The 24,923-nt window shown below is 42.6% G+C and overlaps 1 protein-coding gene across 1 annotated transcript in view; it reads right to left on the minus strand.

The window, feature by feature from the left end:
* Nucleotides 1-24,923, minus strand: part of LOC136831338 (periodic tryptophan protein 2 homolog) — a 283,085-nt gene that overhangs the window by 148,756 nt on the left and 109,406 nt on the right. Inside the window, exon 10 of the mRNA XM_067091632.1 lies at nucleotides 12,415-12,535. Coding sequence (XP_066947733.1) covers nucleotides 12,415-12,535 — 121 coding nt within the window. The remainder of the gene's footprint in view (nucleotides 1-12,414; nucleotides 12,536-24,923) is intronic.

Genomic DNA, 24,923 nt, shown 5'->3' on the forward strand with positions numbered 1-24,923 from the left:
GGGTATGCATTTTTGAAAACAGGACAAAAGTGTACCCAGACCAAGAAATGACAGAGATACGAATGGGAAATGAAACAAGTGTGAAGTTGTATGTGGAGGAGGATGGACAAGTAAGTTTGAAGATGGTTTCTGGAGTGGAGGTGTATGCAATGGAGGACATACAATTGCCAAGAGATTTGGGGAGTGTGTGGAGTGTGAAAGTAGGGTGGAAAACCAATGTTGGAGTCGACACGGAAAGTTTGGGTGAGATGTTCTTGTTGGATGGTAGCTCTGCATGTTATGAGACAAGACAGGTCACATGTCTGATGGAATTATGGATGTAAAGGACCCTAAGGTGTGTGTGTGTGTGTGTGTGTGTGTGTGTGTGTGTGTGTGTGTGTGTGTGTGTGTGTGTGTGTGTGTGTGTACAGGTGTGTGGGGATGTGAAAAAGAAAAGGCGGAGAGGCATAGATATGGGTGACAGATTGGGAAGATTAAGAAGTGTGGTCAATTTGAGTATGTAATGATAAACACATTGAGGAATATGATGTGATGGCCAAAGGGGAAAAGTCAGAAGAGTGGAGTAAAGAAAAGCTTAGGGAAAAGGTGAGATTGAATGAGAAGAAGCCTGAGAAAGAGTAGGAGCAGGTGTATGAGTTGTTGTGGGAAAGAAAAGGTGTGTTGAGTCAAGTTAATGAAGATTTTTGGACAGTTAGATTGCCAGAGTTCCATACTCAGTTGACAGACGACACACCAATTTACCAGTAAGGCGTTTAGTTTGGCAGAAAAAAATACTCGACTGTTGAGTGACAATTGGCTGCACTGCGATTTTATGTGAAAGTTTTGCAGCAGTTTCTACATGGTGTGAGGTTTGTGGTGCGTACGGACCATCAACCTCTAGTGTATCGGGAGAACATGAAGGGAGTAGATGCTAGAATTGCGTGAACAGTAGAGAATTTGAGTGACTTTGATTCTGTGGTAGAGTATATCCCATGTACAAGGAATATTGTTGCAGACACAATGTCTAGACTACCTGGGGAGGGGAAAGAAGAGAAAATGAAAGACATACGACAAGAATACCCACCAAGAGGATTGGTAGTAGCACTTGAGAGTAAGGGGGTGGTGATGCAATGTTTGAAAGTGTATGGTATGGACTGAATGATTTGGTAGATGAAGGTTTGAAGGTGCAGGTGCCTGGAAGTGTGAATGAACTGAGGCAGAGACGAGTGAAGAAGTTTGCAAGAGGCCTGGATGTCTGGGAGTGTCAAATGTGGTACGGTATCGGAAGAGTCTGTGAACTATGATGTGTCCAAGTGTACGCCCATTTCAGGAAGTTTTGGTGGGGTCAGTAAGAAATATAAAGTGACTGTGTCCGTAAACGTTGGGGGTGAGAAACCTATAGCGTATTGGCAAGAGGGAGTGAAGAGAGTGAGCGTGAGTTGCATCTGCAGTGTTTGAGTGGGGTCCAATATAAATGAGTTGTAGAGAAAAAGAGCTAAGAAAAGAAGTATGAGAAGAAGGAAAACAATGAAGAGAGAATGTCGGAGTTGTTGGAAATGGAAAATTATAGTAAGCAGGTGAGTGAAAGATGTTTGGTTAACCCGGCCAGTGGGGGAGGGACAAGCCAGTCCAACTTGCTGCAGGTCTCAAGCCTGGATAAATGGGGAAAGTTGCTGCCTGGCCTAGCCAACCAAGCATAAAAACAGTCGCAAAAACTAAATAATAAATCTTGAGTCAATGATAGAATGCAATAGTGCTACGGAGTACCCCGTAAGCGACGCACTGCAGTATCCTCTGACAGCTGTGAGAAATATGCAAAGGGTACTGCAGAAGTCACGACTGCAGCTAAAGAAGTTAGTGAGGAGAAAGGATTGGAAAAAGAAAGGAGAGATGAGAACTGGAAGTTGGAATGTTGGTAGCCTCACAGGACAGGGAAGAGCGTTGATGTCATGCAGAGAAGGAAAATTATGATTCTACGTATACAAGAGACCAAATGGAAGGGGAAAAGTGCAAGAAAGCTTGGAGAAGGATATAAAGTTTACTACATAGGGGAAGATACAAGGAGAAATGGGATAGGAATTATTCTCCATCCAGGTCTGCAGGAGAATGTCACAGAGGTCCAGCGTATCAGTGAGAGGTTCATGGGCTTAAAGTTTGTGAAATATAAGAGTACGGCATAAGCCCCTCAACAAGGGTGTAGTGAAGAGGAGAAGGAGGAATTCAGAGGGAAATGAGAAGAATATATAGAAAGAGTTCCAAGAAGTAAACTATAAGTGTTATCTGGGGACATGAATGCCCATGTAGGTGAGAGTTCTGATGGCTTTAAAGGAATGCATGGAGGAAGAGGTTTCGGAAGAAGAAACCAAGAAGGTGATAGATTCTTAGAATTAGCAGAAGCTATGAATTTGGTAGTCTTGAATACACAGTTTGAGAAAAGGAGAAGTCATCTGGTAACATACAAAAGTGGACAAAATGAGACACAAATTGACTATGTTTTGGTTAGGAAGGCAGACAAAAAAATTATTATGGATTGTAAGGTTATTCCAAATGAATCTGTTGTAGCTCAACATAAACTGGTAGTGGCAGATTTTATAAACTGGTAGTACCAGATTTTATGTTGAAAGCAATAAGGGAAAGAAAAACCCCAGCCAGGAATAGGAGGATCAAAACTTGTAAGCTGAAGGGGGAGAAGGGAAGAGAGTTCAGAAGTAAAGTGGAAAGAGCCAGAGAAGAGAGAGATGTAAGCAGAATGTCAGAATTGCCTGAGGAGATATGGGATGATATGAAAGGAGTGTGGTTCCAGTAGCAGCAGAGGTGTGTGGGAGGACAAGTGGTAAGCAGCAACAGGAAAGAGAAACATGGTGGTGGAATCAAGAGGTTCAAACAGCTGTGAAGGACAAGAGTACAGCCAGAAGAGGGTGGGAAGAAGATAACAACTACCAAATGAGAGGAGTACAGATGGACAAAGAGGGAAACAAAGAGAAAGGTAGCAAGTGCAAAGGGAGAAGCCATGAGAGTGGTATGAGAAGGTGGGAACACCAGAAAGAGAAAAGATAATCTACAGAACTGCAGAAGCAAGAAGAAAAGACAGGCAGGATGTAGGAGAGGTAGGAATTATTCAAGATAAAATGGAATTATCTTAATTGAGGAAGAAGAGGTCAAGAGAAGATGGAAAGAATATTTTTCACAACTATTAAACACTGAGAATGAGTGTGAAGAACTGGAAAATTTTCCTCCAGTATAAGGACCAATAGCAAACATCAGACAGAGTGAAGTTGAGAATGCTATACATAAAGGAAAAGTAAAAAAAGCTGCAGGAAAGTCAGAGTTAACAACAGAAATAATTAAAGCATTGGGAAATCTAGGCAAAGAGTGGGTGCACACACTACCGGAAAAGATCTGGGATGTAGAGGAAATGCCAAGTGACTGGAACGATAGTTGGATGATTAAAATGTATAAACAAAACGGAGATGTGTTAAACTGTGGGAACTACAGAGGAATAAAGCTTTTGGAGCATGTATTCAAGATACTAGAAAGAATAATAGAAGGGAGGGTGAGAGAGATGATAGATATACGTGAGCAGCAGTTTGGGTTTATGAAAGGAAAGAGCACAGTGGATGCTATTTTTAAAGTAAGACAAGTCCAAGAGAAATATTTAGAAAGGAACAGGAAAGTTTACATGTATTTTGTGGATCCTGAAAAGGCATATGACAGGGTACCAAGAAGAGTAGTTTATTGGCATTTGAGAAAGAGAGGAGTACAAGAGAGGTTGGTAAGGTTAGTGAAGATGATGTATGAGAGGGCAAGAACCAGTGTACAGACAAAATATGGGGAGACTGAGGCATTCCCTGTGGAGGTTGGCCTCCATCAGGGATCAGCTCTGAGTCCATTCTTGTTCCTCGTCATTATAGACACTTTGACATCAGAATTAAGGAACAATGAAGAACTGTGGGAACTGATGTTTGCTGATGATTTAGTCACTATAGCAGACAAAGAAGAAGAACTGCAAGAAAGGATTTTAGCATGGAAAGGAGCCCTAGAAAAGAAAGGATTGAAAGTGAACATTGGAAAGACAGAGCTAATGATTAGCAGTAAAGAAGGACATGAAGAAGTAAACATTCATGTGGAAGATGGTATAGTGCTAAAACAGAACGATGACTTTAACTACTTGGGATCAATAATAGCAGAGGAGGGAGGTACTGAGAAAGCAGTGAGACAGAGAGTGAAAGAAGCATGGCAAAAATGGAGGAAAGTTACTGGAGTTGTTTTAGACAAGAAAATGCCACTAAGGCTCAAAATGATAATTTATAAGAAAGTTATCAGGCCCGTACTATTATATGGGGCAGAAACTTGGGCACTTAAAAGGAAAGAGGAGGGACTGTTGGAAAGAACCAAGATGAGGATGGTGAGATGGACTGCTGGAATATCACTACTGGAAAGGAGGGAGAGTCAAGATATAAGCAGAATGTCTGGTATATGTAATGTAAAGGAGAAGGCTACAGAAGCTCATCTGAGATATTAAGGCCATGTAATAAGAAGAGAGGAGGTGGAACCAATCAAGAGAGTTAAGAACATAACAGTGATGGAGAGGAGTGTGGGGCATCAGCGGATCAGATGGATGGACATGGTGAGGAGGGATATGGGTGAGGTGGGACTGGGGGAAGAAGATGCAAGGAATAGAAATGGATAAAGTTGACTTGAGCGGCCCCCCTACTATACAGTGGGATTAATAAGGTCGGAAGAAGAAGAAGAAGAGTGAAAGATGTTTCATTGGTGAAGGGACAAGTGTCAGTGTGTACACAAGAGGGGGGCATACAATGATTGTGGGAGTAGATATCAGTGGAGGACAGTACTGTGGTTTAATTGACACAAGAGCACAAATATTGTTGGTGAATGCACGTGTGATTAGGGATGTTCAGAGAGTGAACTGGAATGTTAAAAGGAGAGTGGTGAATGTGTCAATAAGAGGTACACCAGGAAGATCACTTGGATGGGAGAAAGTGAGGTTGAAGGTAAAGCTGGGAGAGTTTGAGGTGGAAGCGTGCTTTGTGGTACTGTGAGATGAGCAAATACCATGTTGTTTCCTGTTTGGGATGGATTTCTTGAGGAAGAATGGATTGGTAGTGGATGTTGGGAAAGTTCTGTTGAAAGATGAGGTTGTAATAGGGAAAATTCAAAGTGAGGTGGTAAATATGGCCAGGTTTGTGGGAATGATTAATAAGAGTCTGAGTAAAGACAAGGATATAGCGGAGTTGGACAAGAACAAGAATGAACTGCTAATAACAGAGGATGTTGTGGAGATGCAGCAAAAGTGTTTGATAGTGAGTGAGTTAAAGAGGTGTACTGCGCAGTTTGCTGAGATATTTGTGTTGTGTGAAGGAGTGGTATATTTTGCAAAAGAGAGGATGGGAGGGTTGATGTATGTTCCAGTGTTCTCGATGAGTGGAGCACTGGGGATGTGTATGTTAGTCCATGAGAAATATGGACATATGGGGAAGTTTAAGTTAGTCAAGTTTATGAGAGCAAATGTTTTGCCAATTTTTAAGGAAAATTTGTACAGATGTGGCGGTTACATGTGAAGAATGTCAGAAGGGAAAATATCAGAGAGTGTATGCTAGCCTGCCTGTTTTGAAATTGAGTATGAAAGAACTGTTTGAGTTAGTGGCAATCGATTGTGTAACTTTGCCGGTAACTGCAAGAGGAAGTGTAGGAGTGGCTGTTGTGGTACATCGTAAGAGTAAGTTTGTGAGTTGTGCAGCTATGAAGAATAAAACTAGTGAGAATGTCACAAGAGTGGTTAGTATGGTCTTGTTGCCTATGTGTGTGAGGAAGCTGGTAAGAATGTTCAGTGATAATGGACTGGAGTCTGTTGGTAGACCTTTTGAACGAACATTGAGAGAGTGGGGTACAGTCTCGAGCATGTAGTAACAACTCCATACATGCTGAGTGCAAATGGGTTGGCAGAACAAACCATAAGGACTCTGAGCGAGGTGTTATGAATGTTGACTGATAGAAAGAATGAATGGGATTTGCTGTTGGGAAGAGTGGTAGTACATAAGAGTACTGGCATGCCTCTGAGTGAATGTGATGAACTTTGAGAGGTACATAAGAGGGAGGTTGGATTTGAATGAAGAGGAGCGGGATGTGTGGAGACAGGCAAATGAAAGGTCTGAGAGTTTCAAAGTGGGAGATAAGGTGTTGAAGGAAGTGGTCGAGAAAGGAAGATTGACAGTGTGTAAGATACGTGAGAAATATGAAGGTCGGTATGTAATGTAAACAGTGTGGTAAAATGGATTGAGTTATATGTTAGAAAACAGGAGTGAAGAAGGAAATGTGAAGGCAATAAGAGCACACTATAATCAATTGAGAAGATGGAGAGAACCACCGAAATACACAATGGAGCATCCCATTAGGAAGTTGTTAAAGGAGAGTGAAGAAATAGAAGTGGATATAAATTGGGGAGATACACAGCTAGTGTTGGTGGAACAAAAGAGATGGTCTAGAGGGAGAGAAAGGTAAGGAGTATGGGTACATTTGCTAGGTTGTTTGGAGAGACTAGACATGATGGGTTGTTTGATTTTGAGGGATTTCAGAAGGATGTGGAAGGAGTGAACTTGGTGACTTCACGGAATGTGGAAGATATGCAAGAGTTGGATGTATTGGAAACAGCACTGAGTCATGAACAAGATGGTACATACAGTATGTGTGAGTTTCCTTTGAGTGAAAGTGTTGAATGAGAAAGAGTTAGCAGTACTAGGGAGTGTCAGCGGGGGAGTTGAATAACTTGAGTCGGAGCCTAGCAGAATTAAGTCCCCAGAGTCTGAATGAGGTTGCTGTAGAGAGAAAGTATATCTTAGTTTAACCAGACCACTGAGCTGGTTAACAGCTCTCTTAGGGCTGGCCCAAAGGATTAGATTTATTTTTAAGTGGCTAAGAACTAACTGGTTACCTAGCAATGGGACCTACAGCTTATTGTGGAATCCAAACCACAAAGTAGTTCATAATCAAGGCTGGGTGAGTTTAGTGTGGCTGGAGTAGAAGTGTGAAAAAAGGTCGTGAATGAGAAGCCATGGATCTGAAGTCAAGGTCCAGTTCCAGAGTATGAATGGGTAGTGAGAAAGGGATTTTGGAAAAAAAAAAAAGGAAATAAGATATCCTTTATTTTAGTAAGGGGGAGTGTTGTGGTAGTAAGGAAAATGAGTTTGTGTGATTGAATTTTTCCATTTTGCTGTTGTGATGGTTTTTTTTTTATGATGTTTTCGTATGTCACTTGGTATGTATAATTAAGCTTACTATTTTTTTTTTTTACTTGCAGTTTTGTTTGAGTGAGATACAGGCAGTCTCCGGTTTACGACGGGGGTTCCATTCTAACGCCGCGTCATTGGCTGAAAATCATTGTAAACCGAAATATTCGTCGAAAATCGTAAGAAAACCTTACTTTTAATCCTTTGAGTATCTTGAAAATAATGTTACCTGCATTCTTATTGAGTCTTTTAAAAAAAAAAAAACCTCCAAAATTTTACCATTCTGCTGTTTTGGTTCCTCGAGAGAGAGAGAGAGAGAGAGAGAGAGAGAGAGAGAGAGAGAGAGAGAGAGAGAGAGAGAGAGAGAGACATGGGCGGTTGGCCTTACTTAAATTCATGAATCTCAAAAGTGAAATTATTCGTGAATTATTCGGAGAGAGAGAGAGAGAGAGAGAGAGAGAGAGAGAGAGAGAGAGAGAGAGAGAGAGAGAGAGAGAGAGAGAGAGAGAGAGAGATATGGGCAGTTGGCTTTGCTTAAATCTTAAAAGAATGAGATTATTTGTGAATTATTTGAGAGAGAGAGAGAGAGAGAGAGAGAGAGAGAGAGAGAGAGAGAGAGAGAGAGAGAGAGAGAGAGAGAGAGAGAGAGAGAGAGAGAGAGAGAGATTGAATGAAATGATTACATTGGTAAGCAGTTTTATTATTTCACAGGATTTTAATTTAACTTTTCTCGATACTCTGCTGAGGTTACTTTAATATTAATATTTTAAAATTAGTAAATCATTTATCATAAAAAATGTATTTAGTCATGAAAATAAAATAAAAATCAGTAATTAGTGAATATTGCTCTATGAAAAAATCCACGAATGTGAATTTTCTTCCGTCGTATGCATTGGACCGAGTCATCTGAAATATTAACGTCGAGAATCGTAAGAAAACCTTTTTTTAATCCTCTGGGTGACTTGAAAACAATGAATCCTGCATTTTTATTACTGAGTTTTTCATAATAAAAACCCTCCAAATATTGACCATTCTGCCAGTTTGGCTGCATACTTCTTCCGATCGGCGTTGGACTGGTGTCGTCTGAAATACCGTCGAAAATCGTAAGAAAACTTTACTTTTAATCCTATGGGTGTCTTGAAAACAATGAATCCTGCATTTTTATTATTGAGTTTTTCATAATAAAAACCCTCCAAATATTGACCATTCTGCCATTTTGGATGCCTATTTCATCCGATCGTCATCGGACTGGTGTCATCCGAAATACCATCGAAAATCGTAAGAAATCCTTACTTTCAATCCTTTGGGTGTCTTGAAAACAATGTATCCTGCATTCATATTGAGTTTTTCAACAGAAAAACCTCCAAAATTTGACCATTCTGCCATTCTGCAGCCATATTTCTTCCGTCGGATCGGGTCAGTATCGTATACCTGGAACATGCATTGTAACCCAGGAAATAATTTTTTTATAAATATATTTGAAAAGCATCGTAAACTCGGAACGTTGTAAGCCGAGCCTGTCGTACCCCGGAGACTGTCTGTAGTGTTAAGATAGGATCCGCTCCCCTTCACCTTATCACTGTGAGCTTGAAGATGTTATAGGATTCATTTGGCAATCACCAAATCAGGCAAACAGCAAGAGAGGCCAAAACCAGCTGATTATGTCTACAGAATGTTACTTCTTTAGCCATTGTAATCAAAAAGCACTGATGGAGTAAGAAGGCAAGAGATAATAATTTTCCGAAGGCTCATCTGTGGTTCATTCAGCTTTTATACTCGGATTCAGTTTCTGCAAGGAAATGTAATGCTTAGACAGAAGAAACAGAAAACTATGCCAGATTGCAGAAACAAAATTACTTGGTTAGGCAGCTGTTGAGTTGTTCATAAAAAGTGGATGGGCTCTCGGCTCAGTTGGAAGCCTTAAGTATAGTGTGTGGAAAAGAAGACATCACCTCAAAGAGGGAGACATAAAGGAGTAAGGCTGAGAAGTTTGAGGTGAATCAAGGAAGTGAAAAAGGTTATTGAAGAAGGGTGCTGACAGTAAAAAACTATGAAGTAAAGAATATAACAGTGGCTCTCCTGATTTCATGACAGCAAGGCTTAATTACATTACGGTTCTTTTGATAGTTGGGGGGAAAACTACAGTATTAGGACTAAGTTAGGATAAGTTTTGATGAACTATAGTTTCCATTCTGCAGGTTAAAGTGATAAATAGGTTAAGGAGAGTCAGTTTCACTTAATAACCTCCAAGTCTGTTCCCATCATACTGCACCAACTGTGACAAAGAAAAAAACCACCTACAGAGCCCTACCAGGTGGGCAAGGCTGTGGGCAGTCATTAACCCAAGGCGACGCCGTCTGCACGTGGTCAGGGAGAGCAGGCTCACTCATGTGAACATGGGCAAGGGCTGTCAGGCAAATGTGCCCCAGCCTTCTGAGAAGCTGAAGCTTCTGCAGAAGGGGAAGGATTAATGGGGGACCTCCTCCTACTAGGTCTGAGTGATTGGGCTGTTTGGTTCATGTCACTTTCCCAGGACCCCTGATCCGTTCTTATGGAAAAACATGGGGAGAGGGAAGAATAAACAACTGCATGTTCAATTCTTGCTTGTTCATGGTGGGCCTTACTGATAGAGGTTCCCTGTACTGATAGTAAGGGTACACTGGCTAGCCTGGGTACCCAGGGCAGTGCCACTATGCCTGGATTCAGGGGAACCCTGGGTAGCAGTTACACCTTTGCATGAAGCAATGGGTGTAATGGTACTCATGGCACCGCATGAGCCTTATCAATCTTCTCCACAATGAAAGAATGACTCCTGGAAGCTTAGGAGACTTCCTCCAGGGAGAGCCAGACGTAGCAGCCTTCTTGTTCCTCCACTTGGATGCTTTGGAAGTCAAAGGTAAGGAGGCAGAGACACCAAGCAATGAAGACAAAGACAAAGATGACGACTTCCTCCTACACTTATTCAACTTCTTCCTGTCCAGTCCAGGTGAAGTCACTGCAGATGAGTGTATGGAGAACTGCCCCTTGCGAGGAGGAAGACTACTCCTCAGATAACATTACTGACTGAGCATGCTGGAATACCACGTAGGTGGGGGCTGTCAGTGGAGCCAATGGAGTCTGTGACTGCTGAAGTCATAAAAGTCACTATGAACATAGTTACAGGAGTCACCTGACCAGCAGAGAGGAGCCCCGGTAAAGCAGAAATACAGGCAGTCCCCGGTTATCGGCGGGGTTCCGTTTCTAAGGGTGTGATGATAACCGAAAATCACCGCTAACCGAAATTCAGCGATTTCAGCGGTTTTTCTGCGATTTTCGCAGGTTATCGGCACCGATAAGTGCCGATTTTCAGTTACTGGCGCCTCTGTTAGGTATGTATCGGCGCCAATATCCAATTATCAGCACCGATAAGCGGAAATCGGCGATTTTTGGCGCCTAAAATTGCCGATTTTCATCGCTAGACAAGTACCATAAAACCGGATCGCCGTTAACCGGAGACTGCCTGTACTGGGTTTCTCCAAGAGTTCCAGGGAAGGCTACGACTCCCCGAGTCTCTCAGCCTCCAACACACCTGCAATAAAGGTCAGGTTAGTGGGAGGCACTTTCTCCCGCCCTGAGAACGAGAGCTCACCAGAGGAGAACTCTCCCTCAGAGTGGAAAGAGGCCTCGAGATAGATACCTTGATGGTTGTTCTTCCCCTCAAAGTGGCTCTCCACCATATCACCGAAGGGAGAGCTATCTCCTGACGGGCAGCAACAACAGGTGGAAGTTTGTCAAGGGGATGAAAGGCACCAAAGACCTACTTGGGTGTCACCGGCAAAGTACTACCCATCCAATGACACCAGGGAAAACTACTTCTCTCTCTCCTTCCTGGAACAGAACACAGAATATAAAATTTAGGCCAAAGGCCAAGCACTGGGACCTATGAGGTCATTCAGCACTGAGAGGGAAATTGACAGTAAAAGGGTCTGAAAGGTGTAACAGGAGAAAAACCTTGCAGCTGCACTATGAAACAATTGTTAGAGGGTGGAAAGTCAGATGGAAGAAAGAATATGAACGGAGTTAGAGTAAAAGAAATGAAAGAGGTTGCAGCTAGGGCTGAAGGGATGCTGCAAAGACCCTCAAGTAATACTACAGCGCAACACGTGAGGTGCACTAATGGCAATACCCCCCTATGGGCCTCTCCTTCCTGGAGGCAAACTTCACCCATTGTTCAGACAGCCACTCACTGCACTCTGTACATTGGCTAGCCTGGTTGCACATATGCTTCCCATATGACACAGTATATGCAGATCAGCATTAATAAAAGACAAGACTTGTTGTCTAACTCATAATCAATGATAATGTCAAAACCAACACCAACAAAAAGAATGCATGAATACTCAAACAAGAACAATTTATTTGTAAACTAGTGAAGGTCAGGTCACAGAGTCAGGAATGATGTCTATACACAACAATGGCTGGAAGCAAAGTGGAGTGCAGACCAACAGCTAGGTGGACCTTTCCCTTACCTGTCACTGAGTTTGAGCAGCTGTTTTCAGCTCACACTCAAAGCTATATCCTATGTAAATAACAAATGTTTGTTTATATGTATTAAAAAAGATGAAATACTATTTCCATATATTGCTGTTTATGGAATGAAGAAACCACAAACCTTGAAGATGGGATATTAAATGTACTGTAATGTTTATGGAATAAAGGATCCACAAACCAACAATTAGTTTAATCTGTTTTAATTTGTTACTGTCATATTTATTATTTACAAAAGAGGATAAGTTTTAGACATAATAACCAATCACTGACAGGAACAGGTATGTTTAAGCTGTTATAGTAATTGTAGCTTTTATTACTTTATCAGCACCCTCATTTCCTTTGATGTATAGGTGAGCAAGGACACAATATATTTCAACATATATATCTGCTTCTTATAATTTGTAGAATGAAAACTCAATTTGCTGAACATAGGGATTTTTAGGACAATAACTTTCAAAAGCTTGTAAACATTTCTAGTTACTGAAAATTAAACATTTCTGTAGCTGAAAGTCTGTTGTCCATACTGCAAAAAAAGCACACTCATCTTTACAACTTTACAAGAGCAAAGTTATAATCATTCATTTTAGTCTCACATAAGCTAACTTTATTCAGAACTCACAACAACATAACTGTACCTCAAAAGTAAGAATTCTCTGCTTACCATCTAAAGAAGAAGACAATATGGCTTTTCCACTCTGGGTAAAGGCAAGCCCTGTCACAGGACCGTTGTGCTCAGAGAACGTAACGAAGCAGAAACTTGATTGGGTGGACCACAGCTTCACCTGAAAATAGAGGGATATGTAAATGCATCCCTTGTAAATCATCAGTTACCAAGGGGCGCTGAAAATCAGAGTACGATGAAGCTGAAGAAGTCAATGTCCAAAGGGACATTGACTTTGGACATTGAGGAACTTTCAATATTAAATACAATATAGTGTACCACACAAGGAACAACGTGAACTGTATCCATAAACAGTGAACCCCGTATTCGCCTTCTCATGATTCGCGGATTTCTCTATGGAACATATATACACATTATTTGTGGAAAATTCACCCATTCACGGTAATTTTCACTGAGAAACATTCACTAATTACTGTATTTTCATCTCATTTTCATGACTAAATGCACTTTTTGTGATAAAGGTACCCAGATAATGCTCGAGTTACGATAATTCGATTTTGCGATGGGGTAAGCAATTAATACCGATACAACAACATTTATAAAATATTAAATTTCACAACAGCGTACAATCAGGCAGTGGGAGAGACCAAATTACAATACACCAACTTCTTTTCCTCCACCTCTTTTTCCCATCTTCTAGTTAAAAAAGTAAAAGAGAATGATAAAAGTATTATTAGTAACGTTATACTCTTGCGTAAATGCATACAGCCAAATCGGATAACAACAGCTGTTTTGCTTGTATTTCAACCATCATACAATAGTAAACAATTACTGTAGTTACGTTACAAATGACGTTAAGTAGAATAGGGCTGATATATTTTTACATTATACCCTTATTCACTATAGATAAAAGATCGGCAAGGAAATATACTGCTAAATTTAAGCTTCAAGTTGTAGCTGAAGCTGCTAACGACTATAAATTATTGTGCATCGGCAACATGGATGAAACTCAACCGTAAATAAGAACTACTGGGCACAAAAGAACACATATTACTGCTGTTTTCACACCAATAACAGATAAAAAGCTCATATTATAATGAAATCAAGTGAAAATAGCGAATGGAATCTTGATTTTTTTTTTACACAAAACAAACATGCCCCCAAACGGCCAACATCATCTATTAACAAAAAAAATTGCTAAATTTATTTCACAACAAGACATATTTAACTTAGATTTCGACTTATAAAAAAACACTTTGTATAATGGAAAATAACCTTGCCCCATATAAACAAAGTTAAATAAAGTATCTAGAGATTTATTTACGCTAACTAGAAGCGCTCTGAACTGAGTTAAATACGGAGAAATAAACTTACTGCGTAACTGATTTCCAAACCAAAACATTGATCGCTATGATTCCAATTTATAATACAAAATCAACTTAAGAATATCACAATTTTTGAAAGCAAATTTTATTTTTCCTAACTATACAAACCTGAGGTCCTTTACATTAGGAATTACTTTCAGCGTAGGCTGGTAGCAGCCGTTAAACTCTTGAGCAAGGTGGTTAGGCAGTAACTACCGCCAGGTAGGTTGGAATACCCGCCTGCCCAGATGTAAACATTCCAGTTTGCCTTTCAGTCCACGTTTAGATTGAGGGGTGGCATGAGGTGGGCATAATATGTAATGTAAAGGACCTCAGGTTTGTATAGTTAGGAAAAATACAATTTACTTTCAAAAATTGTGCTTTGTTCCGACAAGATATACAAACCGTCGGTCCTTTACATTAGGAAGACTCACTTGTTCCATGGAGGGAGGAATCTGAGTGAGTCTCCGGAACTTACTGGAGTTCTGCACACCTGGGCTACTCCTCCTGGTCGAAAGAGCGAGGAGGAGTACCCGAGCCTCTGACATATTGATCGGAGTGTAGGAACTGCAAGATCAAATGTCAGTTACTGGACCTTTTCGCATGAGTGAGGAAAAGTGACTCATACGAAGTAGGCTGGAAGAATCTTAGAGTCGGAGGCAGTAAGGAAAAGCTGAGATAGGGTTTCCCTTATTGCCAGGCTCTCCTTCCTCCCCTTGCTAGAGGAAGGAGCAGAATTGCTTCTATGATTCTAGGAGAAAAATAGAACGGGTGTTCGATGTGTAGTCTTACCACATCAGCGCCAGGTCCAGCATGTGTTGGTTCGAGTCCTATTCTCATCCCAAAGGAGGAGGTGTAGAAGGACAGGAAAGGAGGAGGAAGCGAGGCCAGTCACTCTCAGTATCCTCACTTCCAGAACCAACACCTTAGGTGACATGCTACTCATCCTCTTGAAGGAGCCAGGTAAGAAAACAACTTGTTGAGCAGCCACCACAAGGCCGAGGAAAAAAGGTTCCAAGGGCCTGTGGGCACGACCATAGGAAGACGAGTGTGGTCTATGAGACCACGTCTTGCTTCCAGACCGACAGAAACTTCTGGAACGCGAAGGATGGACCAAGCCACCAGCTTTATGAGCTCTCGGGTGGAAGGTACTGGTATCGTCATCCTCAGCTGCCGAGTACCTCCTTTGATCGCTTCACGAAGTCAGGAAGAAGACATGTCCTTAGGCACTTCTTCCTTGGGAGATAGAGTACTAGCGAAAATGTCGATGACATCCAGGTTAGGAGTGTCGAGCCTTTTCGGAAAGTACCACAGCTACCAAAAGGACAAAGTAACGAATGATCTGGATCATCGATGCAAAGTCCAAAGAGGAGGGGAACAAGGACAACTCGAACCTGACAACAGATGCTGAAGGTTTCGGAGTCCACCTACGACATCCGAGGAGTCGAGGTATTGATCCCCTTCACCTATTCTTCCATCTTCTACGCCAAGGCTGGAGCAAGATGAGAGATGGTCCTACAAGGGCACATCTCTATCCAACGACTCTCATAAGGGCGCATGCAGCATGGGACAGGAACCCTAAACGAGATTCACATGCCACCCAAGGAACAGTTCCCTGGAACAGCAAGACCGAAGAAGCTTCTCATCCATAGCTAAATCTTGACTGAGGAAAAGGCTACTTCAGATAGACGACTAGGTCGCAAGGGCCTATGTTCTTCACAAATGAAAGAGAGAGAAGCAACCCTCAGCAGAGATGACGAGGAAGTCCTGACTTGAAGAGCAACTCTGACCTGAGAAGGAGTTCCTCAACAACACCCACCAGCGAAGACAGCTCCAGTCCCTGGGAGTGTTGCAGAGGACTTCAAGAGATATCCAGCTACAGCTGCTGCTGCTCGGCGAGAAAGCCTATGCTTGCAAGGGAAGCTGGAAGGTCTCCCAGTCCCAAACACACCAGGATGTACTGCCCGAAGAACCGCTTCTTGTGTAGCTGCTACAGGAGGTTGGGTCAAGCAGAACTCTTCACGGTGCCTCAGCTATCAGGTCGGGTGAGAGGCGAAGTCTTTCGGCATTTGTCTGTAACTCGGGGTGAGCAATGCTTGAGAACCCCTAGCGAAACAGACAAATACAGAGGGAAAAAAGTAGATATCAAGTTTCCCAGAAAGACAGCATGCCTCGCCATAGCAGCCTCTGGATCTGGTATGAAGGAGGGAGAAAAAACTACCGACTTGTGCAGCAAGGCAACAGAAAGACGGTAGGGATTTCTCAGTCGAGCAATCTCTTCGTGAATCTTCGAGTGAGCAGCACGTTCCATCCCAATTACTCAAACCCGAGGCCAAGCTCACCTGCCAATACATCCCCACCTGGGATGCATCTGGCTAACTGAGATGTCGAGTGAACTATAGAACACTCGAGTACCTGCAAATGTTGACAGATGGAAAAGGAGGAAAAAAAGATTCCCTCTTGTTTGCTGACAAATGCCACTAATGTGGTTTGTTGTTCAACAAACCAGTGAGTGTTGCAAAACTCATCCTGAAATCCTGGAAGGCCAGAAGGCTGCCTTGAGCCTAGGATGGTGATGAGAAGGTATTAATCGTCTTGGTCACACACCTTCAAGACAAAGTCTTACAGGTGTGTGCCTATTTCTCGATCGGTGAATCCGTAAGTAGACACACGATGTGAGGAGAATATGCAAGCATATTCAAAGGTTCCCTCAATCAAGCAATAGCCTAACTCCTTCCTCTTACTTCGAAGAGGAAAGAAGGACGGAGGAATGGAAGCAGACTTCCATTCTCTGCCATGGGGATGTAGTGATATAAAAAAAATTAAATAGGGAAGCATAAGAAAAAGAAGAGAGAGAGAGAGAGAGAGAGAGAGAGAGAGAGAGAGAGAGAGAGAGAGAGAGAGAGAGAGAGAGAGAGAGAGAGAGCAACAATTAAGCCTTGGTTGTTATGCATTGTGACACTAGAAATGTCAAGTAAGCTAACTGCAGGAAACTGTCTTTATACGAACTCAAAACAGTGAGCGAGTATATCATGGCCAGGGCCATAAAAACTGATCATAAAATCTGGAACCTGTACCCTCACGATTCAGCTTACCAAGCATTACCTAGTGCCTCATCAGAAGTTAACGTTCCAGCCATATCTATAACCCGGCCTTCAATAGGAGGCATTTACATGAAATTCTATGAAAAGGGGGCTGGACGAAGTGAAGTAGTTCACCACTTCTCCAATTAAACATTCTAAGTAGGAGTCATTTACACCTCCTGAGGTAATTTCCAATCAAATCCTCTAAGGAGAGATTTTAACAACACCCACAACTGTCCTTCCCAATCAAGCTGTTTGAGGGGAGGCCTTGCAAATAAAATCTTCCAACGAGGAAACTTCAAGGGAGGAGATGGAAGATAGCAAGAAGAACCAGGGGTTCCAGAGCAAAACAAAGCCAGTGATGAATCATTAGAGTACTAGTCGCCAAACAAGAAGACGCAGATCTTCCCCCTAGCTCCCATGGTAAGAGTGATTTTCAAGATAATAAAACTGTAACCGTAATTGTACTTGTGATGTAATTAACTTTCACCATTAAAGTAAGAAGCTACCCATTACGTCTCCATTACGCCTTTCTGAGAGATATAATTACATTTCATATATACCCCTTCTAAATAATAATATTGTGAGCTGCTGAATACGGAAGAGACGCTGTGGACGAATACTTCACAGACTTGGAAGACACAGGTAAGAAGGGATCAATAATATGTCACACAAGTTATGAAAATAAACTTGTGCACGACAGGGAAGCTTCTGCAAGATGACAGGATACTGAGACAATTAGCTCTAGCCAGGCTGGCATTTCCTGAATCAGGAGCACGGGAGAGGAAGCGGGATGAAAAGAATTGCCGAGACCTAAGGGAAATAGATACTTCTCCTGAAGGAAACCATTCCCAGGTCTCGGCAATGTCGCTGCCAGCTCCAGAGACTTGGTAAATATCATTTCATTCAGGAATCTGCAGTAGGAGAACTTCTTCCCGGTCGATACTTCTTTCTCTCTTCTCTTCTTCCCTCCTCCCTTATGGGAAACAGGGTGGAAAGAGACACAGCTATACGCACTTTCCTAGAAGGGTAGGAGAGGCTATGTTCTGCAATCTTCTATCGAAGCCTGGGACTTCTTAGGAGTTGAGGGGGGCTGGCTTGAGGTCGAGTCGAGATGACTAAGACCCCAAGGTCTTGGCCACTGTCCAAAGGACAAGGCAGTGCCCTGGTACGAACCTTGATTACCGAGGTATCTGGCAAATCTCTGCAAGAGAAAGGCAGAACCAAGTAGGGTTCATTCCTAAGGGTCGAGCCAACTTGGGACTTATGAAACCGGAGATCCGAATTGGGACAAAGTCCTTCTTCTTAGCACCAGAATTGTCCACAGAACTGCAGTCGGCCAGACCATTCAAGGCAAGAAGAATTTGTATTCTGTCAAAGAAGGGGAGAAGCTTGGTGTCTTGACCTGAATGAATTCCTTCTCCAAGGAAAAGAGTTCATCCAGCCGAGAACGCTCTCAGCAGCAAAGACCGCGGTGGTCCCCAACACTCTCAGCCCCTCGGGAACTGCAAGGGTTGCGAGTGATGAAGATTATTCATTGGGTGAGTTGCAGTCCTGTCACGGGGATCCTCATGCTGACGAATCTGTGCGAAGTTCTCCGAAAAATGCAATCACAACTTGAAAGGCCCTCGCTGCTTCCGAAGCATGAAACTCCTGTGCCTCTGCCCTTGGAGGGCACCTTGACAGATCCCATGAAACCTTCCTCGGCTACCTGGTTGTACTGCGAGACAATCGGGGGACAGACACCCAAAGCACACCAGGAAGCCAAACTCCGAAGAGCTCTTTCTGTCCGTCTCACGCCTCTCGGAACAACCGAGAGGAAAAGAGAACAGGTGAGGAGAAAGAGTACCCGAGGCGGACCGTGAGTGATAATCAACCGAAGGAGTGCCCATGCTACACGAGGGAAGAAGAGCGCTTGTGTCGTGGCAAAGCACTTTCCTGGGAAGAGCAAAAAAGTTCACTCGACCAGAGCCGAAAACCCAATTCGGAAAAAACCAAGTGGGGCCGAGCCAAGCTGATCATGCGAACGTGATCCAGACTGGGAGGTATACAGTGGACGGGAGGCAGGAGGGCGAGCTGAGCCAACCTGAGCCAGTCTCGCAAGCGCGACCAAGGGCTGGGCGGGGCAAGCAAGCAGAGCCGAGTTTTGTAAGCGCAACCAACGGCCAAGCCGAGCCGAGCCGATCACACGAACACAATCGGAACTGGACAGGGCGGAGCTCGTCTGCCGTGAACTATTGCTAGTTTCCAGGACTCTAAGCTCCGAGGCCGAGGCCCCTCGAGAAGAAGGTTCAAAGGGGAATTCTGTGTCTGCTATCCTGCATGCTCTAATCCTAAGGTTCAAGACACAAGAATGAAACCTGGCCGAGCAACCGAAGCAGCTGGCGGGCAGTATCGAGACACCTAGCATCTCAGCACTTTCTCTTGATCTGTGCCTCTCGTCAGGAGAGCACTCGTGATTCATAGAATTCGAGCTAACCACAAGACTCCCAAAAATCGGGAGCGGCTGTTTTCAGTTTCCTAAGAGATCGAAAGAGCCAGGCACAGAACCAGTCTTAGACACAGACTTCCAAGACTGGCAACGAGGGCACGGCCTCTCGAGGCCACACTCTCATGGCCCCTGAAACGCCAGACCCCACAGGAGAATGGGAATCAGTTCCCGCCCCAGGGTGGGAAAAGCCAACGAGAGAAACTTGTCTCCCGGAAGAGTCAGTCCCTTAGAAGTCCCACAGGATTCCCGAAGGGAATCTCTTCCCTGCTTCTTCTGGTGTTCAAACCGCCAGGATCGAGACACCAGGCTGCGAACCTGACTGAGCACTGGCAAGCACTTGGAGTGCTTGTGGTGCTGATGAGAAGAGCTGAGACACCTGGGTGCCTCGGCCCTTTCTCTCGCACTGTTCCATAGAATCTCGAGCACTCGGAGCGGCTCACAAATGAGTGCCCAAAGCAGTCCCCGTCTTAGAGGCGGAACCTCTAGGACTGGGAACAGGATCACAGACCGAGGTCTGCACGCCTGCGGCTTCCGAAACACAAAACCCAGGGCTATGCGAATTGGTTTCCTAACCTGAACGTTGGGAAAAGCCAACGAGAGACCCACTGCCTCCTTGGAAGGAGGCAGTCCCGAGACGTCCAACGGCATCAAGGGGAAGAAGCAGCCTTCCTCTCCTTCAGCCAACGGAGGTCTGTCTGATTCCTGGGACCCCCTTGGACCTTGGGAGAGGAAGGGAAGACGCAGCAGAAGACGAAATTGAAGATAAGATGAAGACGGCGGCTACTTCCATAGGGCGGCTTCCTTCACCTCCACTCCGACATCTTCTACAGGATGGTGGACACGAAACATGGCAACCTCCAGGGCAGTTAGGCAGGAACACAACAAAAGCAGCCAATGACACGACCACCAGGAGAAGCAGCAGGCATGATCAGGACAACTGATGCAGGAGCTACAGCAACGGTTCGGAAGGCAGCAGCTACTGCAATGGCCAGGAATGTCACTTTCCACAGGGTAACTTCCTTCATCTTCACGCCAACATCTTCTACAGGATCACAGACATCGTAATCTCCGGGGCAGCTGGCAGGAACACAACGGAAGCATTCCCGTGCACGAGCGCCAGGGGACGTGGCAGGCATGATCAGGACAGCCGATGCAGGAGCTACGGCAGCGGTTCGGAAGGCAGGAGCTACTGCAACGGCCAGGAACGTCACATGAAAGTCACCAACAGCGACAGGAGCCATCAGAACGGCTGCGGCAGGAGACCAGGAAGAGCACCCCAGAGACTGTCGTCAAGTTAACAGGAGCATAACACAGGGAACAGCAGGAGCAGATGGACCACAGATATGCCAGAGGTATTGCCACAGCATACATGAAGGCCAGCAATGACAGCGATCGATACACATTGGCGCCGTCAGGACTCCTTCATGCGCGATATCCCGAGACATCCAGCCAACTACTGCTGTGTCTGCGATGTTCACTGTCAACCTGAAAGAAAAAGCAAAGATTATTAGAGAGGGAAACCTCTCGCTACAAAGGGAATTGCCCTACACAGTGAGAGGAGGTACCAAAGAAGAGGTCGCCCGATGGCCGCCCCCCCAGGGGGTCTTCGCCAGACGAGCGAGCAAAGGGGGCAAAGGAGAGAGATCTCTACCAAAGGAGAGAAAGGATGAACCTAAGGGGAGAGAAAAGGACGGAGGGGAGTCTGCCAAGGGCGCCGTGGAAGGGTAACTTACACAGACGCCGCACACCCCACCGCCCTGCAACTCTCTAAGCACAGGGAGCAAAACCAGCACTCAGCACATGTAGGAAGGAAGTAGTCATACCCTTGTACACGGAGGGCGGAAGCCCAAGAAGGGAAGCGAACTCTTACGTCCCGATCAATGTAGGGGAGCGAAGATATTACGTCCCAATCTAATATTTCTGATTGTACAAGGGAACACCTTCATTATCTAAATAAAGGGTTACTGGAGAAATGCATTACCACTCGGTTATGTTCCTTAAATATGCACTTGGTCGTCAACCCAAGACACAGTGCAGGGGAACGACGGCTATGCAAGGTTATCACAAATTGTGGGTTTGTAATAATAAATATCAAATACACATAATATATACACAAAAATACATTAAGATCCCACCGGGATAATAAGAGCTTAATGACAGTCAGGCAAGGAGATCCGAAACCACGTCTGCAATGCATGACGGCTGAAAGCAAACTGGAATGTTTACACCTGGGCAGGCAGATATTCCTGCCTACCTGGCGGTAGTTACTGCCTAACCACCTTGCTCAAGAGTTTAACGGCCGTTTCCAGCCTATGCTGAAAGTAATTCCTGATGTAAAGGACCAAGGGTTTGTATATCGTGTCGGAACAAATATACATTATTATTGGATACAGTGAAGTAAAGCATAACATTTTAAAAGATTCATGGAAAAGATGCATATTCGTTATGTTGATGTTTGTATAATACATTACAATATGTGAATATAGAGTACAGCATACTGTAGGCTAGGCTACCATATATGTATACAATGTACCATAGCGTAGGCTAAGCTAATTCATGTTTGTTATTCAATTTCTCTTTGTATTGAATTATAGGCTAAGCTAATTCATGTTTGTTATTCAATTTCTCTTTGTATTGAATTATCATAAGTCAATCTGCATGAACCTCCAGAACCTCCAGAATTAGCTGATATTAACGTGGTGGGAAAAGTGGGGCTCACGCACAGAAAAGTTTCTTTGTAAAAACGATATGTCCAAACTATAACTCATATACACTTCTGGTTTGTTTTATGATGTCGGCAAATGATTGAATTTTTTCCTAAAGCAATCAGAAAATCTTTGCAAGGCTTAGAAACAATAAAAAAAGACGTGATGATCGTGAATTTTCAAGGAAAATCATAGGTTTTTTTTTTAAATAATCATGAAAAATATAATTAGGTTGAGGAGTTTATTTTACACGTAAATTGTGTGGAAATGTTTGAAGTTTCACGTGGAAGCAATCACTTTGCTATAAATGTGTTTGTGAATTAGCTGTCACCAATTAAAAAATGCTCATTTTTTACGCAGTGCAATTACCAGATTTTCCAACCTACTTATGTTGATATTTCGTCGTTAGATTACGAACAATTTTTTTTTTCTAAGAAAATATACGGCATTGATTATTATATAGAAACGTTGATATTTTTACATTTTGCTGTTCAGCCCAATAAAGTACAAGGAATGACCGTTCAAATGGTATATAATAATGTACATGCACAAGGAATGGCCATTCGAATGATATATAATACATGGACATTGAAGTTATTTACAGATGCACAAACAGGCGCACAAAAAATTATCTACGCATGCATAAATCCCGGCCGAACTATGGTGTTCAGCACGTATATATATATACGCTTGAGTTGGGGAGGACTGCAGAGCATGCGCGATACCTATCGGTTTCCTGTTTATGTGTTTTTGTAGGTCCAAGATCTGGCCACGCAATGGCGCAGTCCTCGTGTTCTTCGGATGACTCGTTTTGTTTTGGTGAATTTCCCCCCAAAATAACTTACAGATGACGTGGAAATCGCGTCATCGGAGCACTTAGGGGAAAAAATTTATTGATGCGGTTTCACACATCAGATCACCAAAGGGCTAATAATTATTATACCATATATGTAGAGAGTATACTTTATAGTGTATGCTAGGATAACAAATATGTATACATGGTACTGAATACACTAGTGTAGGCTAGGCTATATTCAAGATACGTTTTTTCCAACAAACAATGGGTTTTTTGGAACCCAACCCCATCGTAAGTAGGATAATACCTGTATAAGAATCTTTAGAGTTTTTGTGAGTTTGAACTATCAAAATAGGCAGTTCTAAGTGTTTTTAGAAGGGTTTTAAGTATTCGCAGGTTTTAGCTATTCACGGGGGGGTGTGGTACACATCCCCGTGAATACGGAGGGTTTACTGTACAGTGTTTCCATGTAAAAACATAAAAGGGGCATTGAGGAATTTTCAATATTAAATACAATATACGGTGCTACCCCCCTTTTTCATGCTTCACATTGTCGCGGATTTTTTTGGAACATATCTTTCACTTTTCTGCGGGAACTTTTACCAATTTGCAGATTTTTTCTATGGACCATATCTCTAAAATTATCACTACAGGCAGTCCCTGGTTAACTGTGGGCTCGGTTAACCCTTAAACGCCGAGCCTCTATTTACAAAAGTGTCTGTAGTATGCTGGCGGCGTTCGGGAGTTAGCGCCGAAGCGGAAAAAAAGTTTTTTTCAAAAAATTGCAGCACGCTTAGTTTTTAAGATTAAGAGTTCATTTTTGGCTCTTTTTTTTTCATTGCCTGAAGTTTAGTATGCAACCATCAGAAATCAAAAAAATATCATTATCATATATAAATTTTGGAATATATGACAGTGCGAAAAAAAAATTTCATATATAATTGTATGCAAATTGTGCTGTGAGCAAAACGGTTAAAGCTAAGGAGTTTTTTTTTTTTATTGTATTGTACACTAAATTGCAATGATTTTGGTATATAACAAATTGTAAAACAATCAAAGCAACACAGAGAAAATATTATCACAAAATGATGCATGAATTCGTAACGCATGGAAGTAAAAACAAGTTTTTTCTAAAATTCACCATAAATCGAATATTGTGCTAGAGACTTCCCGTTTATTGCAAAATGAAGGTAATTGATTGAATATTACTAGACTGTAAGTGTTTTAGCTTACAATTGCAGTTTTTGACCATTTTTGGTCGAGTTACAGTTGACCAAAGGTCGAATTTTTTCTATTTATCGTGATTTATATGAAAATATTTCAAAACTGATAAAAGCTACAACCATAAGTTATTTTTTGTTGTATTCTACATGATATTGCGCACATTTTCATGTATAAAACTTTATGTAAGGCCTAATATAAAACAGTGCGAAAATTACAACAAAATGACTAAAGAAATTCTGAGATTTTCAGCCGAGTTACCGCACGGACGTAAGGAAAAAGTTTTTTTCAAACATTCACCATAAATCGAAATATTGTGCTAGAGACTTCTCATTTGTTGCAAAATGAAGGTAAATGATTGAATATTACTAGAATGTAAGAGTTTTAGCTTACAATTGCATTTTTCTACCATTTCGGTCGAGTCAAAGTTGACCGAAGGTTGAAATTTTGGCACTTATCGTGATTTATATGAAAATATTTCAAAACTTATAAAAGCTACAACCATGGGTTGTTATTTATTGTATTCTACCTGAAATTGCGCACATTTTCATACATAAAACTTTATGTAACAGCTAATATAAAACGGTACAAAAATTATGAAAAAGTGAAGAAAGAATTTCTGAGATGCGTCGCTGATGCTCTGTAGTGCGAGAAGAAAAAAATTTGCGCATCCACAGCTCGGTAACACTTGTAAACAAAACAACAGCGTGATCCGTGAACTCCCAGCATCCCTCAAGGCACGTGATTTAAAATCTTTCGCAAACTAGGCCTATAACTATTTTTCCGCGAATATTTAAAAAAACTTTTTGTAGTCGACGTACCGTACGTCCACTTGGCACCTGACGGACAATTTTAGTCAACGTACGATACTTCCAGTCGGCGTTTAAG

The sequence above is a fragment of the Macrobrachium rosenbergii genome, chromosome 48 (genome assembly GCF_040412425.1).
Source record: "Macrobrachium rosenbergii isolate ZJJX-2024 chromosome 48, ASM4041242v1, whole genome shotgun sequence".
In the NCBI taxonomy this organism is placed as follows: domain Eukaryota; kingdom Metazoa; phylum Arthropoda; class Malacostraca; order Decapoda; family Palaemonidae; genus Macrobrachium; species Macrobrachium rosenbergii.